General features: G+C 43.8%; 1 protein-coding gene across 2 annotated transcripts in view; it reads right to left on the bottom strand.

Moving 5' to 3' along the window:
• Window positions 1-534: 534 nt before the first annotated feature.
• Window positions 535-19060, bottom strand: part of Zcchc8 (zinc finger CCHC-type containing 8) — a 31618-nt gene continuing 13092 nt past the window's right edge. The window contains exons 6-14 of one of the 2 annotated variants that reach the window (XM_057765596.1): window positions 18314-18417; window positions 18131-18196; window positions 17525-17585; window positions 16962-17104; window positions 15852-15994; window positions 12908-13029; window positions 10895-10981; window positions 10454-10571; window positions 535-3520 (exon numbers count right to left, since the gene is read on the bottom strand). In XM_057765596.1, coding sequence (XP_057621579.1) covers window positions 2745-3520; window positions 10454-10571; window positions 10895-10981; window positions 12908-13029; window positions 15852-15994; window positions 16962-17104; window positions 17525-17585; window positions 18131-18196; window positions 18314-18417 — 1620 coding nt within the window. In that variant the 3' untranslated portion in view covers window positions 535-2744. The remainder of the gene's footprint in view (window positions 3521-10453; window positions 10572-10894; window positions 10982-12907; window positions 13030-15851; window positions 15995-16961; window positions 17105-17524; window positions 17586-18130; window positions 18197-18313; window positions 18418-19060) is intronic. The other variant, XM_057765597.1, reaches the window with a different exon arrangement.

Here is a 19060-nt window from a genome sequence, read left to right as displayed (position 1 = left end):
TCCAAGTGACAAAACTTCACAGTATACAAAGATTATTCCACAACTCAGGATGGCCTATGACTTGCCTTTCTCCAGCCTCAGTCTCCCATGCCGGGCTTTCTATTTACGAGTGTGCCCCAGAGGGTAGCTCTCAACGTGCCTGGCAAGCTCTCTAACACTCAGATAAAATTCCAGTCCTATTTAAAAAAAAAAAAAAAAAAAAAAAGCCCAGTTTTTGAGAAGTCAATACTTTTGTAGACCTTCTCACAGGAAGGCAAGGCTGTGGGTAAAAGCCCAGATCTGGGATGGAGAGATGGCTGAGCTGTTAAATTTGCTGCTCTTGAAGAGGACTTGGGTTTGGTTCCCAACAACCACATCAGCTCACAACCACCTGCATTCAACGCCCATCCCAGAGGACCCAATGCCCTCTTCTGGGTGCCAAAGGCACCTGAACTCACACATACACACATATACACATAACTCAAAAAATAAAAAATTAAAAAAAAAAAAGAGCTTGGATACAGAGGCAAGAGATCTGAATTTATTTACAATCAGGTTGCTTACCATCTATGTCTTAGACATTTATTTTTTAAAAAAAAAGACAATACCTACTCAACAAAGTGAAAATGGAGTAATCCATACTTTAATGGGGTATTTATGGGCTAGAAATAATTGTTGCGCTACCTCAATACAGGAGGATACCAGTAATATAATAGTTAAAGGAATACTTAAGCTTTTTTTTTTTTTTTTTTGAGGCAGGATCTCATGTAGCTCAGGCTAACTTAACTTGCTATGTAACCAAGGCTGGTCCTGATCCTCCAGCCTCCCTCCGAAGTGCTAGGATTCCGGGCACGAGCCACTGCACTGGAATAAACAGTCATTTATGACTCAGAAATCATAATGACTCTTGACTTGGTCAAGAGTCATGTCACTAGGGCCGGGGAAGCAGTGTGGTCAGTAGGGCGCTTGCCTAGCACACACACAGGCTCTGGGCTGGATCCCAGGCAACTGGGAGTGGTGGTGCACACCTTTAATCAGGAGTTAGGAAGATCAGGCTGGTGAACTGGATCATCAGGTCAAGGTGCTTGACCTGTCAGCCATGCTTGATGAAGACAAACAGTAGTGGGAAGAGAACACGGACCCCCAACCACTGTCTCCCAACCCCATATGCCTGCCAAGGAAGGTCCCCTCTGCCCCAGTAAATGTGGTTTTTTATTTTTGTAAAGAGCTATGTCATCTTGCCTGTAATCCCAGCAGTAAGGCAGTTAGTAGCAGGGAGACGGTGAATAAGGCCAGCCTGGACTATACAGCAAGCTCCTACTTTAAAAGAAAGGAGAGCAGGAAAACACATTCAGTGTTGACAAGACCCCTCATCTTCTTCCTTGGGGCAGGGCTGATAGAAAGGCTGACACTCTTACCGATCACAATGCCACATAAACCCCTGGGAAGAATTCACTTAAAACTTAGATAACAAAAAAGCTCAAAGCATTCAACATTTATTCCAGCATGGCCTCATTCACCCTTTCTTGTGAGCATCCTTCCTTTACTGCTTACAAATCAGTGAACTGGACTATGCAAGTTCTCAGAGATGAACACTGAGTCCAGAATGATTCCCTTTCGCCCTCTGTTGGCCTGGGAGCAGAGTAACAACAGTACATGAGTGGTAATTCAAGATCTCCAAGTGTTCCTGAGCTTGACCAACAGCACTGAGAGAACCAGATCCGGCTCCTGCTTGCGTAGTAGACAGTCACACTCAGTTTGTGTCTGTCTATTACCTTACGGCTTGAATGCACAATATTATCTTGTACAAAGGCTAACTGACCTCCATTCCAAAATAAACACTTTTGTTTCTATATTATACGTAAGGCTGGGGTCCACTTATATAAAGCAGCCAAGCATGCAGTTTCTTGGCAAACACATAATTTCATCTAAGTTTATTTATTTATTTATTTTTTTTGGTTTTTCGAGACAGGGTTTCTCTGTGGTTTTGGAGCCTGTCCTGGAACTAGCTCTGTAGACCAGGCTGGTCTCGAACTCACAGAGATCCGCCTGCCTCTGCCTCCCAAGTGCTGGGATTAAAGGCGTGCGCCACCACCGCCCGGCATCTTCATCTAAGTTTAAAAGAACAATTTAACTGTGAGTCACATCTCCCAAAGTCTTGGTTCATGTGTAAGAAAACTAATTTATTAAACCTCTGTACACAAAGGTGAGCACACCTTTACTGGTTCAAATAATTACAAAAAGTAAAAGTGTTATTAAAATTCATGCATGAAAATCTTACAAAAATACCCCAAGCAGGATAAAGCTGCTCATCCCTGATTGTTCTCATTTGGTTGTTGGAACTGAAATGTGAATTTAAAGTTGTTAGAATTTCTTTTAAAAAGTGATATATTAAGTTTCTATATACAGGATAATAGCAAAATGTAGAAAGGGAAAACATTTACAAAAGACATTAAAAATAAAAAAACAAAAAACCTTCACTCTGGACAGATACTCACGATCCACAACTCCTCAACCCGAACCAACCACCTCTGAAGCAGCTCATGAACACACCCCTCGGCTGTTGTCAGTGAGAGGAAAACAGCAAACTCACGCCTAGTCTTTCATTCTGTGAAACAGGCTAGAGCTGAGATCACAATAAAACCATGGACAGATTCTGAAAGGTGGGAGGGGCACACGGGAAGTGATTTCACTTGCCATCTCAGTCCACTAAAACAACACAGAGCTGCAGACTGTCCTGCAGAAGGCGACACGGCGGCAAGCGCTCACTCAGAGGCCTTTTTGTTCTTCTGTTGATTTCGGGGTGAATTCTTTAGCAGGCTTCTTATCCTGAGGTACATTCCAGTGGACTCTGCCATGTTCTCAAATTCGAAGGGTGTTATTCCAGCGGCAAACTTGCTCATGTCAGGGACCAGGCTGTGGGTTTTTGAAGCTGCTGAGGGGCGGGTGCCCAGATGAAGGAGCTTCTGGCTGCCTCCATTCCTCACGGCACAGTTCGACACACTGCCATTGTCAAGAGCATCTTCAGGGTCCCCCTCTGTATCTTCTCCCTCTTCTTTCTGACAGAGCACTGCTGCCCCTGCCGCTGGGCTGGAGGGAGGCTCAGGTCCAGTTGTTTCTGCAGAAGTGGTTGGTCCCTGGGGGCCAGTCAGCACTGGCTTTTCCAGGGCCTTTCCTTCTGGAACAGAGAGGTCAAACTCATTTGGACAAGGGGAGGAGGCAACTGAATTCCCAGTTACAGGTGTGTCCACAGGAACATCAGAGTCGCTGTTGCCTCCCTCGGCCTGCTGCAGAGCTGCCCAGATCTGCCTCTGCTGCTCTTCAAGCTCCTCCAGCGTCAGGGTGTCCTCGTCCATGGCTGAAGCTGTGGGTCGGATTTGGGGTGAGTCACTGGGAGTCAGTGGTGGGGTGCCCTTAGGGAGTGGAGGAGTAAAGAGGGGTGGAGGTGTTCCCTGTGGCAGCGGAGGAGGTGTGCCAGGAGGCAGTGGTGGTTGAAACTGAAAGGCTTTGCTGCTCTGAGAACCATGTGGAACCTCCGTATCTGAAAAAGGAAAGACGCTTTAGAGGGAGTCATAGCATTTCATACAAACTTATTATTTGAACTTGGGGTATCTAGAGAGAGAATGGACCAAAATAACTGTCTTTGAGAAGGCAGAAATGGGTTAGACGCGGTGGCGCATGCCACTAATGCAAGCACTCAGCTAGCCAGCCTGGACTACAGTCTTAAAAACCAGGAAAAGGGAAAAACAGTGGAATGTCCGAAGTCCATCAGGGAGAATCTCTGGTTCTCGGTGCTAAGGAATGTGACATGAGACATGGAGACAGGAGGTGTTCCCAGGAAGGGTGCAGAAGAGAAGAGGAAGTTTCACAGAGGAAAGCATGCTGTTAGCTGCAGAGTCTTCTCTTCTGCCCTAGTCCCAGGCACCAGGCTCCCTCAAGTCCACCCTTTCCTCTATCACAACGGTCACCACCTTATTCCAGATCCACTGTCAACTGACGTGTCCGGAATAGTGAGCCACCCTCACCCCTGGATTCATTTTCCTTACACCTATCCTCCAAGTTAGCTGGACACCTATTTCTAAAACACCCGCTTGATCTTATGAACCTTCTTTTCAATGAAAGCCTTGGACGCCATTCTTAGAAGTCTCCTTATGGCCAAGAATTTCTCATAGCCTGGTCTGATGAAGGTGCAGGCCTCTAATCCAGCTACTGAGGACACTTAGGCAGGACTGTTACGTTCAAGTCCAGCCTGGACAACTTACTGTGGCTCCGTTTCAAAACAAAAAGCAGAAAGGAGCCAGGGATACAGCTCAGCAGCAGAGCACTTGCGCAGCAAGCGCGGCAGTAGTAAGAGGCTTGTTTGTTTTTCCTTGGTTACCTCTGCTGTCCAGCTCCCTCTCTGTTGCTAGGCCAGTGTACTACAATCTGTGCTTGTGTGTGTGCATCTCCTATGGCCTCAAATGCTTGTCCTGATTCCCTGCTAAGTCCTAGAATTCACTCCTCAAAATCAATTCTAAGTTGCTAACTCTATGGTCTGTAATCGGGTTTGACACACTATTATCCTCTATGTACCATTCAGTATATGCTATGTTTTCAAAATACAGTGACAGTCTGCAATCCCTAAGTGACAGAACACTGATGAGGGTAACACTGGAACTAAAAAAAGAAAAAAAAAAATTACTTTTAATAATTTATTTTATTGCCGGGCGGTGGTGGCGTACGCCTTTAATCCCAGCACTCGGGAGGCAGAGGCAGGCGGATCTCTGTGAGTTCGAGACCAGCCTGGTCTACAAGAGGTAGTTCCAGGACAGGCTCCAAAACCACAGAGAAACACTGTCTCAAAAAACCAAAAAAAAGCCGGGCGGTGGTGGCGCACGCCTTTAATCCTAGCACTCGGGAGGCAGAGACAGGCGGATCTCTGTGAGTTCGAGACCAGCCTGGTCTACAAGAGCTAGTTCCAGGACAGACTCCAAAACCACAGAGAAACCCTGTCTCAAAAAAAAAAAAAAAAAAAAAAAAAAAAAAATTAGTATTTTTTGATTATATATACACACACAAACATATATAATTTTTGTTTTTGTATTTTTGAGACAGGGTTTCTCTGTTTAACAGTCCTAGCTATCTTAGAACTAACGCCAGGCTGGCCTCAAACTCACAGAGATCTGCTTCCTGAGTGCTGGGGTTAAAGGTGTGCACCACCACTGCCTGGTTGATAGAATATTTTTATGTAGCTAGACTGGCCGGTAACTTGAGATCCTTTTGCGTCCACATCTGGAATGCAGGAGTTAAGGCATGTGCCACTACACTTGGTTTTATGAGGTTCTAGAGAATCAAACCCAAGACTTCATGGACTCACTGAGTCACATATTCAGTCTTGCATTTGTTTCTAAGGATAAATTACATATAAAAAGGAAGAGGCTGGAGAGATGGCTCAGACCTTAAGAGTACTGGTTGCTCTTCAGAGGTATAGAGTTCAATTCTCTACAACCACATGGTGGCTCACAACCACCTATAATGAAATCTGGTGCCCTCTTCTGGCAGGCAAATAGCCAGGTGGTTGCGGTGCACGGGAAGCTAGTGCTGGGGAAGCTAGTTCTAGGACAGGCTCCAAAGCTACAAGGTGAAACCTTGTCTCCAAAAAAGATAGAAGAAACAAAGAAACTCAACCAAAACCAACCCCTCTCCAAAAGCCCGGCAGTGGTTAGGCACACCTTTAACTCAGCACTGGGAGGGGGAGGCCGAGGCAGGCGGATCTCAGTGAGTTTGAGGCCAGCCTGGTCTACAAGAGCTAGTTCCAGGAAAGGCTCCAAAACTGCAGAGAAACCCTGTCTCGGAAAAACAAAAACAAAAAGATGAATAGCCAATAGCAAGGCAGGAGAAAGGATAGGTGGGGCTGGCAGGCAGAGAGAATAAATAGAAAGAGAATCTTGAAGGAAAGAGGAAGGAGCAAGATAGAATAAGGAGAGGAGGACATCAGGGGCCAGATACCCAGTACACAGCAAGCCACAGAGAAAGTAGTAAAGAAAGGTATACAGAATCAGAAAAAGATAAAAGTCTAGAGGCAAAAGATTGATGGGATAATTTAAGTTAAAAAAAGCTGGCTAGAAACAAGTCAAGCTAAAGCCAAGCATTTTTAAGAAAGAATAAGAGCCGGGCGGTGGTGGCGCACGCCTTTAATCCCAGCACTTGGGAGGCAGAAGCAGGTGGATCTCTGTGAGTTCGAGACCAGCCTGGTCTACAAAGCTAGTTCCAGGACAGGCTCCAAAACCACAGAGAAACCCTGTCTTGAAAAACCAAAAAAAAAAAAAAAAAAAAAAGAAAGAATAAGACTCCTTGTGTGATTTATTTGGGAGCTGGGGTGAGGGGCACTAAAAAAGCCAAAAGAGTAAGAGTAAACAAAACAACCAACTATAACCCTTCACTCCATTTCTGTCTATTTCACACACAGAAGTCTACAAACAAGAGTCAAGCATGGTGGTGCATGCATATTATCCCAACATTCATACAGAGGAAGGAGGCCCAATCTGGGCTACATGGGACCCTGTTTCATAAACAAAATCAAGCCGGGCGGTGGTGGCGCACGCCTTTAATCCCAGCACTTGGGAGGCAGAGGGAGGCGGATCTCTGTGAGTTTGAGGCCAGCCTGGTCTACAAAGGGAGTTCCAGGACAGGCTCCAAAACCACAGAGCAACCCTGTCTCGAAAAACCAAAAAGAGAAAAAAAAAATAAAATAAAATAAACAAAAACCCTAACCATGGACCAGTGAAATGATGGAGTGAATGCCCGAGCCGATGGCCTGACTGCGATCCCTAGACTACACCTGGGAGAAGGGCCTAAAGCAAGCTGTTCTCCACATAAGGGGGGTGATGGCATACACATGCACATGCACACAAAATAAATAAATGCTAAAAAATAAAGGAGGGACATAATGACAACATCAATAAAAAGTTTCAATTGAATAAATTATTATACTAACACACACATATACCTGTCCACAGGTTTGTGATGCAGAGTCCATTTTACTTACCACGTACAATACAACTGGCCTAGCTCAGAGTTACTTTTTGGGAATGAGCTACCTGTTCCTTCTCAAGGAAGAAGCTGGAGATGATGGGGTGCCTCAGTGGCTCATGAGTGTGTGCCTGCCACAAATGTGGGGCCACTGGTCTAGGCATTTAAGCCAGCCAAATTGAGTTAACAGGTTTTCTTTCTACTAATTTATTTATTACTGGGGGTGGGGTGGGTAAAGACAATACCTCATGTCTTGGCTTGTGCATGGAGGTCAGAGGACAACCTGTGGGAGCCAATTTTCTCCTTCTAACACATACCTGAGGATTTAACTCAGGTCACCAGGCTTGAAGGCAAGTTCCTTTACCTTCTGTCCATTTTGCTGTACCCAAACTGAAGTCTTTAACCTAATCATCTCTCTGCCCCCAGGGGGTAATCATAGGAGAGCCTGCCAGGTAAGATTTCCCACTGAGTAGCCTAATCCCAGGCCTCGAGCACCAGTCACTGTATGGTCATTACTTAGTTATTCAGTCTGCAGGGCAGGTAACCTAGGTGCTGGGTGAGAGGACTAGGAAATAATAGACTTACTGAACTCCAGAAAATACCCAGAAAGCCTTTGGTCTGGTCGGGATGTGGCTTTGGGTCTAGGCTTTAGTGTCTGCAGTCATTTTTCTATTCAGTTGGGCAGGAGAGTACCTGCTACAAGGCCTTTTGTACAAGCTAAGATAATCTCATAGGGTTCACCCTCCTTTTAAGAATTCATAGCCGGCCAGGCGGTGGTGGCGCACGCCTTTAATCCCAGCACTCGGGAGGCAGAGGCAGGCGGATCTCTGTGAGTTCGAGACCAGCCTGGTCTACAAGAGCTAGTTCCAGGACAGGCTCCAAAACCACAGAGAAACCCTGTCTCGAAAAACCAAAAAAAAAAAAAAAAGAAAAAAAAAAAAAGGAATTCATGAGGAATCCCAGCACTTGGGAGAGGCAGGCGGATCTCTGTGAGTTTGAGCCCAGCCTGGTCTACAAGACCTAGTTCTAGGACAGGCTCCAAAACCACAGAGAAACCCTGTCTTGAAAAACCGAAAAAAAAAAAAAAAAAAAAAGATTTCATGAGGCTGGAGAGATGGCTCAGTAATGGTTGAGAGCACTGGGTGTTCTCTCAGGAACCAAAATCAATTCCTAGCACTCACATGGTCGCTCCCAACCATTGTAACTCCAGTTCCCGGGTAGCTGATGCCCTCTACTAGCCTTTGTGGGCACCAGGCATACACATGATGCTAGACATTAATGAAAGTAAAACACTCACACACATGAAATAAAAATATGTGTGCCTGTATGTTTGTTTGCCTGCCACAGCATACCTGTGGAGGTCAAGTAGGTTCTCTTCATTCATCATGTGGATCCCAGGGAACAAACTCAGGTCACTGGGCTTGGCAGCAAGAGCTTTTACCCATTGAGCACCAGCTAGCCCCCTTTTTAACACTGCCTCTCCATTAAAAAAAAAAAAAAAAAAAAAAAAAAAAAGGCAGACAGGTGGATCTCTGAGTTCAAGGTCAGCCTGATCTATAGAGCAATCTCCAGGACAACCAAGGCTACACCGAGAAACCCTATCACGAAAAACCATAAAAAAGGAAGGAAGGGGGGGCTGGAGAGATGGCTCAGAGGTTAAGAGCATTGCCTGCTCTTCCAAAGGTCCTGAGTTCAATTCCCAGCAACCACATGGTGGCTCACAACCATCTGTAATGAGGTCGGGTGCTCTCTTCTGGCCTGCAGGCATACACACAGAAAGAATATTGTATACATAATAAATAAATAAATAAATAAATAAATAAATATTAAAAAAAAAAAAAAAAAAAAAAAAAAAAAAAAAAGGAAGGAAGGGCCGGGCGATGGTGGCGCACGCCTTTAATCCCAGCACTCGGGAGGCAGAGGCAGGCGGATCTCTGTGAGTTTGAGACCAGCCTGGTCTACAAGAGCTAGTTCCAGGAAAGGCTCCAAAACCACAGAGAAACCCTGTCTCGAAAAACAAAAACAAAAAAAAAACAAACAAACAAACAAAAAAATAACCAATCCAAAAATTAAAAATGGGAGGAAAAGTGAGACTGGAAGCTGAAGTAAGGTTGCAAAATCTAGAAACCCAAGATTTGCAACTTCCTGGCATGGTACTCATGACCCTGTGCTGAGACGATACAATATAAAATGATTTGGCAACTTAACTGGTTTATCTTTGGGGACAGGATCCTGCAATACAGCCCGGGCTAGACTTGAACCCACAATCCTCCTGGCCTCTTTCCCAAGTTCCAGGACTACAGGACACCATGCCTAACAGATTATGAATTTTTTTTTTTTTTTTTTGGTTTTTCGAGACAGGGTTTCTCTGTGGTTTTGGAGCCTGTCCTAGAACTAGCTCTTGTAGACCAGGCTGGTCTCGAACTCACAGAGATCCGCCTGCCTCTGCCTCCCAAGTGCTGGGATTAAAGGCGTGCGCCACCACCGCCCGGCTAGATTATGAATTTTTGTAAAGTAATTAATTTTGGACTTCATTTCCCTTCAACTTTAAGAGAATTTAGTTTATAACCTTTTAAAAATCTCCCTGGGAATTTGAAAATGGGGAGTGTTTCCATTCAAGTCTGGAATAAAGTACACTATCTGTACCTCATTCAGAGTTTTTCTCTTCAACCTAGGCCTTCCGCATGCTAAGCATGCGCACCGCCAGCCCTACCACTGCCCCAGCGGCCACAGTACTGCTTTATGCTTTTCTCATAATGTTGCCATTTTACCTCATTTCAGAACACTTGTCTTGCTATGTAGGACAGACAGAACTAGCCAGGCCTACTTTGGAACAGGACAAGAATTTTTAGCCTGGGGTCAGAACAGCCCTGGAGTATATCTAATTAACCACCAATCAGGCAAATACTAATGTGCAGTGGCTGGGCTGGGGCAGAGGGGCTCCTAACACAGACACTAGCTTTCCCTATCAGGACCACCACAATCCTGGCCAAGACACGGAGGAACGGAAGGACAAAAGGCCAAGGGAGTGTTTTAGAGGCAAGGATATGCCCAGTTTTGAGTTCTAACGAGTACATGGCCCCTGGGAGATAACGCTGAGGAACAATATGTCTACAAAGGCAAGAGCTCAATGGCTCAACTCTTCTTGAAGCTGGAACTGCCAGAGATGTGCATGCATGCACTTTTGCTGTTTGTTCCAGAGTGATGCCCCAACAGAGGGGCCAGATGAGCTGTGGCACTATGGGTGCCTGACTGCCAAATTCAGGGACTTGGATAGCTGGTCCCTCTGCCTCTCACACCAAGCATAGCTCCCAATTCAGGTTTGATCAGCAACAAAGGCAATGCCCTGTCTGATAGCTAAGGATTAGGGCGCTAAGGATGGTGGAGCTTTACCCTCCTTATAGACCCAGGAGCACAAAGACTGACCTTGCCTTCTCAATAATTCAAATCCACAGAGACATACCTGAGTCAATTTCCATGTCAGCAGGGGAGGCTGCTGAGCTGCCTTCCTTCCTCTGCTTCTTTGGACTATTAGGGCTGGACTGAGAAGAAGATCGCTTGCTGCCAGACTTCATGCTCGGCTAATGGAGTAATCAACAGGAACACAAGTTACACAGAGAACCTCGAACCCATACTTTAACCAGTTTGGACCCAAGCAATTGTTGAATGAGCACCTATTCAGCAGCCTCTTGATTAATCGGCTATCAGTGTTTACAATATAATCCAAAAGAACAGTAAGATACTGCCATAAAATCTCATGGCTACAAACATTTACCAACTACACCCTTAAAACCTATGTATTGAGGCTAGGAATGTAATTCAGTGGTAGAGTGCTTGCCTAGCACACCTGAGGTCCTAGGTTCAATTCTCAGCATCATACACATGCACACACAAATTTATTTACCGACTGGATGTTAGAAGTAAGGTAACTGGCGAACACATCCTTCTGTTGACATGCCTGCATTGGTATGGAACCGAATATTCTCCATTCCTAATGTGGAAAAACAGGACGAATGGATTTGGAAAAATACCAACTTTTTTTTTTTTTTTTTTTGGTTTTTTGAGACAGGGTTTCTCTGTGGTTTTGGAGCCTGTCCTGGAACTAGCTCTTGTAGACCAGGCTGGTCTCGAACTCACAGAGATCCGCCTGCCTCTGCCTCCCAAGTGCTGGGATTAAAGGCGTGCGCCACCACCGCCCGGCAAAAATACCAACTTTTTAAGATTTTGCTCCTAGCACTAAAGAGGTCACTAAGGATCACTGCAAATCCCAGGCCAGATTGGGACACACAGTGACTTGAAAGTTTTTGGGTTACAGTGAGACCCCATCTCAACAAAACCCCACCCAAAAGCCCTAAAACAAAAAAATGTCACAATGAGCGAAGGGGTGGTGGCACACGCCTTTAATCCCAGGCAGAGGCAGGCGGATCGCTGTGAGTTCGAGACCAGCCTCGTCTACGAGAGCTAGTTCCAGGACAGACTCTAAAGCTACACAGAAAAACCCTGTCTCAAAACAAAACAAAACAAAACAAAAAAACAACCAAATGTCACAGAAAAATCCCATTACTTCATTTGCAAACTAGAAAATAATAATAAAAACTGTAAAACTAAACTAAATGGCAGACTCTTGGATCCCAGGGCATAGATGATGCAAAAGGAACATCATTGCATCATAAAACACCCCAAACAAGCCAGGTGGTGGTGGTGGCACACACCTTTAATCCCATCACTTGGGAGGCATAGACAGGAGGATCTGAGTTCAAAGCAAGCCTGATCTACAAAATGAATTCCAGGACTGTCAGGGATACACAGAGAAACCCTATCTCAGAGATCCACTTCCTCTACCTGTCAAAGTCAGATTAAAGGCATGCCACCATTCAACACCACACAACAGAAGTCCTCTTCTGAGGTTCAGACTCCAGCTGAGCTTGCGCCAGAGTTAAGATATAGAGCCTAACAACTGACTTCTGCTCCTTTGCTTAGGAAATAGTGCCAGAAAATCCCCACAACTCTGATAATGCAGTTTTACACTTAATAGTCTAATTAACAAGAGAAACTAAGATTGGGATGTGGCTCAGTGACAGTGTGGTACCAGCACATAAGAGGTTCTGAATCCAGTTTCTAGTACTGAAAAATGGAAGTTAAAAAGCTCCATATGGGGGCTGGAGAGGTGGCTCAGCGGTTAAGAGCACTGACTGTTCTTCCCGAGGACTCGAGTTCAATTCCCAGCACCCACATGGCAGCTCACAACTGTCTGAAGATCCAGTTCCAGGGGATCTGACACCTTCACACCAATGCACATAAAATAAAGTTAAATAAACCATAAAAATATTTAAAAAAAAAAAAAAAAAAGCTCCATATGGGGACTGGAGAAATGGCTCAATGGTTAAGAGCATTGATTGCTCTTCCAGAGGACCCGGGTTCAATTCCCAGCACCCACATGGCAGCTCACAACTGTCTGAAAATCCAATTCCAGGGGATCTGACACTTTCACACCAACGCACATAAAATAAAGATAAATAAATCATAAAATAAAAAAAAATTAAAAAAAAAAAGCTCTATATGGGATCTGGGAGATTTAGTGCATAAAGAATTGCAGCCTGATAACCTGTGTTTGGCTGCAGAACCTACATCAGAGCTGGATGCATGCACACCTACAATCCTGGAATCTGGGAGTGAAGGCAGGACCACCAAGGCCAGCCTGTAACACGAGATCTGTCTAACAAATGAAATGTTAAAACATGTCAGTAAAAACTCACTTCACTTTGCCCCCACTTCTTATGTGCCATGATTACATGTGTCCAGTGTCCAGCTACAAATTCATTTGCTTAAGTAACAAACTGCTACATATTTTAGTATTTTGAAAATCTTTAATATAATTATCACAGTTCAGAAGAAAAATTGTTAAATGTATACTTACATCTGGAATACCTCTGGGAGTAGATATATTAAAACCAGGATAGTTTACCAATTTTGACAGATCATAAGTGACATTTTTATTCTGTATTTCTCCAGTTTCTGTTTCTCCATCAGCATCATCTACTAGAGACCAGAGAAAATATTAAAAAGCTAGACAAAAACATGTTTCCCCCACATCAAATCACACAAAGAAAGTGCTGAGATACTGTATCAGAATTCAGAATTGGTCTAGGGTTGTAGTACAAATAATAAAAACCCAGAGACAGAGGCCAGGTGTTGGTGGCGCATGCCTTTAATCCCAGCACTCGGGAGGCAGAGTCAGGTGGATCTCTGTGAGTTCGAGGCCAGCCTGGTCTACAAAGGGAGTTCCAGGTCAGGTTCCAAAGCTACAGAGAAACCCTGTCTCGAAAAAACAAAAAAAAAAACAAAAAAACAAAAAAAAACCCAGAGACAGATATTGGGGTTCAAGCTGAAGATCAGAAAAGTAAAGCAGCTAAGCCACTAGAGAGATCTTACTTCTACCAAGGCTCAACAAAGGGGAGATCCTACAATGCTCTCCACCAGCTTCAGACTCCATTGAGTTCCTGCCTTTTCCCCTTTATATTCCTCTCTGTCCAGTCACATCACTCCTGTCTCCACCACCTCCCTAGCACTGGTAGCACTGGGATCTGTTTCTCATCTTAAAAGATTCAATCCACTGGGCAGTGGTGGCGCACGCCTTTAATCCCTCCACTCGGGAGGCAGAGGCAGGCGGATCTCTGTGAGTTTGAGACCAGCCTGGTCTACAGGCTCCAAAGCCACAGAGAAACCATGTCTCGAAAAACCAAAGAAAAAAAAAAGAAAAGAAAAAGAAAAGAAAAGATTCAATCCTGTGTAGCCCAGGGTGGCCTTGAACTCACAGAGATCCGCCTATCTCTGGGATTAAAGGTATGTGCCACCACTTCCTGGGCTGTATGGCTGCTTAGCCCTCTGATCTTCAGTCAAGTTTTATTTATTAAAACAAATAATATATCACTATATTAATTGCTATCATTTTTCTGAACCATTCCAACTTTAAATAGGCTCCAAGCAGGACGGCCTGTGACCCAACGATAAGAGATTAAGGCAGGATTCAAGGTCAGCCTAGGATATCGATTCTGTCTCAAAAAAAAAAAAAAATTTAGCCAGGCAGTGCTGGCCCACACTTTTAATAACAGCACTTAAAAAGCAGAAACAGTTGAATTGGAGGCCAGCCCAGTCAATGGAGCAAGTTCCAGGACAGCCAGGGCTATGCAGAGAAACCCTGTTTTGAAAACCCAAAAACAAAACAAACAAACAAACAGATCCTGTTTCTGTCAGGCAGTGGGGGTGCACCCCTTTAGCTTTTAATCCCAGCATTTGAGAAACAGAAGCAGGCAGATCTCTGTGAGTTCAAGGCCAGCCTGGTTTACCAAGTGAGTTCCAGGACAAGCTCCAAAGTTACTCAGAGAAACCCTGTCTCAAAAAACAAAAACAAGGGCTGGAGAGATGGCTCAGGTTAAGAGCATTGCCTGCTCTTCCAAAGGTCCTGAGTTCAATTCCCAGCAACCACATGGTGGCTCACAACCATCTGTAATGGGGTCGGTCTGGTGCCCTCTTCTGCCTGCAGGCATACACACAACAGAATATTGTAGACATTATAAATAAATAAATATTAAAAAAAAACCAAACAAAGCAACAACAACCAAAAACCCCCCAACAGATCCTGTTTCTAAAAAACAAAACAAAACTAAACTAAATTCTTTTTTTTTTTTTGATTTTTCCAGACAGGGTTTCTCCGTGGCTTTTTGGTTCCTGTCCTGGAACTAGCTCTTGTAGACCAGGCTGGCCTCGAACTCACAGAGATCCGCCTGCCTCTGCCTCCCGAGTGCTGGGATTAAAGGTGTGCGCCACCGCCGCCCGGGCCAAAACTAAATTCTTAGCCTGATCTACAAAGCAAGTTCTAGGACAAGCTCCAAAGTTACAGAGTAACCCCAACTCAAAAACAAAAACCTAAAAATAAAACACAACAAACAACCCTAATTTCTTAAAACATTTGTGCCATGGGTGTGTGAAAATCAGTGAAAATCTTTTAAGCTAGGTCTCGCCTCTACCACGTGGATGCTGAGGACCAAAATCAGGTCATTAGATACTAAAGTTAACAAGTGCCTGTTGCCTTTGTTTTTGAGGCAGGGTGTAGTAGCATTTCATTTGTATTTTTAATAAATAAAGCTTGCCTAAAGATCAGAAAAGTAATACAGTCACACTGGCCAGCCTTACAGACCCGGCAGTGATGACACACACTTTTATCCCAGTAGCCACACTAGCTTGCCATCGAAACTACGTGGTAATGGTGCATGCCCTTAACCCCAGAACGAGAGGATTACAAAATGAGAGACAGCTCTCAGTCTCATTCTGAGATTCCTGGAGGCAGGAACACCATTTCGGACTGAGGTAGAGGTAAGAGCCAGTGACTGGCTGTTTTGCTTTTCTGACCTTCAAGTTGAACCCCAATTTCTGTCTCTGAGTTTTTACTAATTGTGATCTTCTATAATGTGGAGTTGATTGACTACAAAGGTCATTTCTTTTCTTCTGTTGATGTTAGTGTGAGGGCTTTAGGGGTACAGGATAACTCAGTCCTTCCTTCCTTCCTTCCTTCCTTCCTTCCTTCCTTCCTTCCTTCCTTCCTTCCTTCCTTCCTCCCCCCCCCTTAAAGATTTATTTATTCTTTCCAGCTTGGGCCTGGCAGAATGGCTCCCACAAAGAAGGGTGGCAAGAAGAAGGGCCGTTCTGCCATCAACGAGGTGGTGACCCGAGAATACACCATCAACATTCACAAGCGCATCCATGGCGTGGGCTTCAAGAAGCGTGCTCCTAGCTAATAGTCATAATTAAAAAGGGGGATGAGAGGACCCATAAACTGACTTCTCGATGCTAATATACGGTACCATTTCCATCATACAGTGCAAGCCCTGAAGTCTCCAGTTCAGCCTCCTTGAGCCAGCCTGGAGGGTAGCCCAGCTGGCGCATCCGGTAGATGAAAGGGGGAAGACTCTTGTCTGACACACCCAGTGCATCCTGAAGTTCTTCACTAAGTAAAAAGAAAGGGGAGGAAAGATGATGAATTCAGACTTGCATGAAAACACTGTACTGGCATTTCTCTTTTTTTTTTTTGGTTTTTCGAGACAGGGTTTCTCTGTGGTTTTGGAGCATTTTTCTTTTTTTAAAGTATCATCATGATAATCATTTTTTATGTGCGTGAGGGTTTGCAACCGTATGTATGTCTGTGTAACATGTATGTACGTGGTGCCCATAGAGGGCAGAAGTCATCAGATCCCTAGGAACTGGGTCACAGATATGGTTCTGAGCCATCCTGTGAGTCCTAGGAATTGAACCTGGATCCACTGGAAGAACAGTAAGTGCTTTTAACTTTAAGCCTTTTCTCTAGATTCATATTTTTCTTAAGATAAAGCTCTTACTCTGTAGCCCAGGCTCACTCAGAACTTATGGGGACTGTCCTGCTTCAGTCACATGCGGGATCACAGGTGTAAGCAACCATGCCTAGTTAAAACATTTCTGTCCCATATTTCAGAGCATGAAGACATATCACGCACAGTGGGTTTGAATGAACGGATGCATTCTGTACAGACATGTTACTGCATGCTTACATTCTTTGGTGTTGGCGTTTTTCAAGACAGGGTTTCTCTGTGTAGCCCTGACTGTCCTATAGACCAGGCTGGCTTCAAGGACGTGCACCACCACCTGGTTTACACTTACATTCTTGTAGACCTCAGAAGAAACATAAAATATTCTAAATACTAAGAAAAAGGCGGGCGGTGGTGGCGCACGCCTTTAATCCCAGCACTTGGGAGGCAGAGGCAGGCGGATCTCTGTGAGTTCGAGGCCAGCCTGGTCTACAAGAGCTAGTTCCAGGCCAGGCTCCAAAGCTACAGAGAAACCCTGTCTCGAAAAACCTAAGAAAAAAAAAACAAAACAAAACAAAAAAAAAAACCTAAGGAAAAAAAAAAAGACACTCCATGGTAAAACAACAGTGGTACCTAATAACTCCTGGCTTGAATCGTCCAAATCTCTCCTCTACTTCTTCTGCATGGTACCGCTGCTGGAAACTCTGACTATTTGCCTCACCACAGGCATCCATATACTCTTTTCTCTTTTCACTTATTCGAGCAGCATTCCGAGGCTAAATCATAATAACGTTTGAAAAGAATGATATCAAGTGATTCAGAAATTTACTGCAAATATTCACTTTTTAAAATGTAAAGCATAGATTGCTCTAGTTTTAATGTAGACTATATGCACAAAAGCAGACAATTTTGAAAATCAGGCAAGAATAGTTCCTATTTATCATTTTAATGTTATCAGAACCCAAAATTAACTTTTTAAAATAAACTGTTTGAAAATTAACTCATACATCATTCACCTCAAATAGAGTATCGCTATTTTCTTTAAAAAATTCAATGTCTTAAGTATAAACATGAATTTAAATGATTAAAGTCAAATGAGTGTAGCACAGGAAGTTCATGCACATTACCCAGGGCCACACATGCACATAACACCCACCAGCTCCTGTTCAAAGACTGCTTATGGGAGAGAGATTTACCATTGGACACTCCTTCATCTGATGCTCTTCAGAACCACAATTGAAACAATGAGGCCTTGGCCTATTAGATCAGAAGACAAAACAAAACAGAAATCCAAAGATTTTCATAATGTAAATGACAACAGAAAAGCAAATGAATGCATTCTAGGGCCAGCGGAGTGCCAGAGACAGCAGAGGCGCACTGTATCTGCAATTGTTGAGCACAGCAGTGTATCTTATACTCAGTTACTAAATAGCACTTTGTAGTTGTTTTAATCCAAACCAGCCTGTTCCAGATTGGTATGCTGCCTCAACTTTTTTCAGTGGTTAATAACACAAGAACCAAAGCAAACAGAGCATGGGAAGGAGGCAGATGGTTCTAAGACCGTAACCACACTGACACCAGTAATAACTTCTTTCCACCCTCCCAAGAACTGGGCCTGCATTCCAAGAAATGAATGGTCAATTTAAACATTTAACATGTATCTCCTGATATCAGAATTCTAGCTCAATGTGTAATTTATATCAAATTAGCAATTATGAATATAAACTTTAAGGAGTTGATAAAAGTTTATGGTTCTGATATTGGAAAACAAAGAGTAAAACAAGACAACGCCCCACACAAACCTTTTTGCCTTTACTTGCATTTCTTGCCCTTCTAGAGAAACAATGTGGCTGAAGACTTGCTGGTACCTTTAGTGAATATTATTAAGGAATAGTTATCATAGTCTGCAAAATTTGGTAAGCTTTTTTTAAAGGTGAACTTAGTGGCAAGATGCATAAAAGATCTTCATTCACTATGTAGGATACTTGGGTATTTCCCATCCTTCCGTAAGCTGAGGGTTTTCATTTAGTAGCGGTTGCCCCAATTTATCAAGGCAAAAATTAGTAAAATACAGGACACTTCCTACAACCTGCAGAAAACAAGTCAAAAAATATTGCTATTTAAGCAGAAAAAAAAGACATTAAGTAATGTAAGTCTATGATAATCTAAGTCTATGATTACCCATTACCCGTTTGACTTGGATGAAGCTATGAGAAATAAAGTTCTAGACTGGAACTGGACCCCGTGAGCTTTCATGGGTACTGTTAGTACTATAGACAATTCTGTCTCAGCCAAACCTGACTCTCACAGGTCCCTCCAGTGCTCAGGTGTCTGCAACAAGACCCTCAGAGGCTACACTTATTGTTTCCAGTTCCCTGGTTCCCATTTACTTTGTTTCCTACTGAGCTTTTGCAGCCATTTCTTACAGACAGGTTGAAAACTGAGTACAAAGAATATTCATGCATCCTGTTCGCAGACTGAATAAATAATAATCTAAATTTTTAGGGGGCATGACTCTTTTCATATGTACACATACACACACATACTCTTTACTTACGCTCATTATGAACTAAGAACATTTTCCTGCAAACCAATACCAACTCCCTAGTGTCTCCTATGTCAACTCTGCATGCAAATCTCCCTACCTCCAGAATGCTTTTTACAGTTTTCTTGCCCCCAAGCCAGGATTTATTAAGGGCCGCACACTGTCTTCAGGGGTTTATCTAGCACAC

The sequence above is a fragment of the Chionomys nivalis genome, chromosome 3, assembly GCF_950005125.1.
Source record: "Chionomys nivalis chromosome 3, mChiNiv1.1, whole genome shotgun sequence".
Lineage (NCBI taxonomy): Eukaryota > Metazoa > Chordata > Mammalia > Rodentia > Cricetidae > Chionomys > Chionomys nivalis.
The sequence above is the reverse complement of the archived record's forward strand: the minus strand, read 5'-3'. Positions and strand labels throughout refer to the sequence as shown.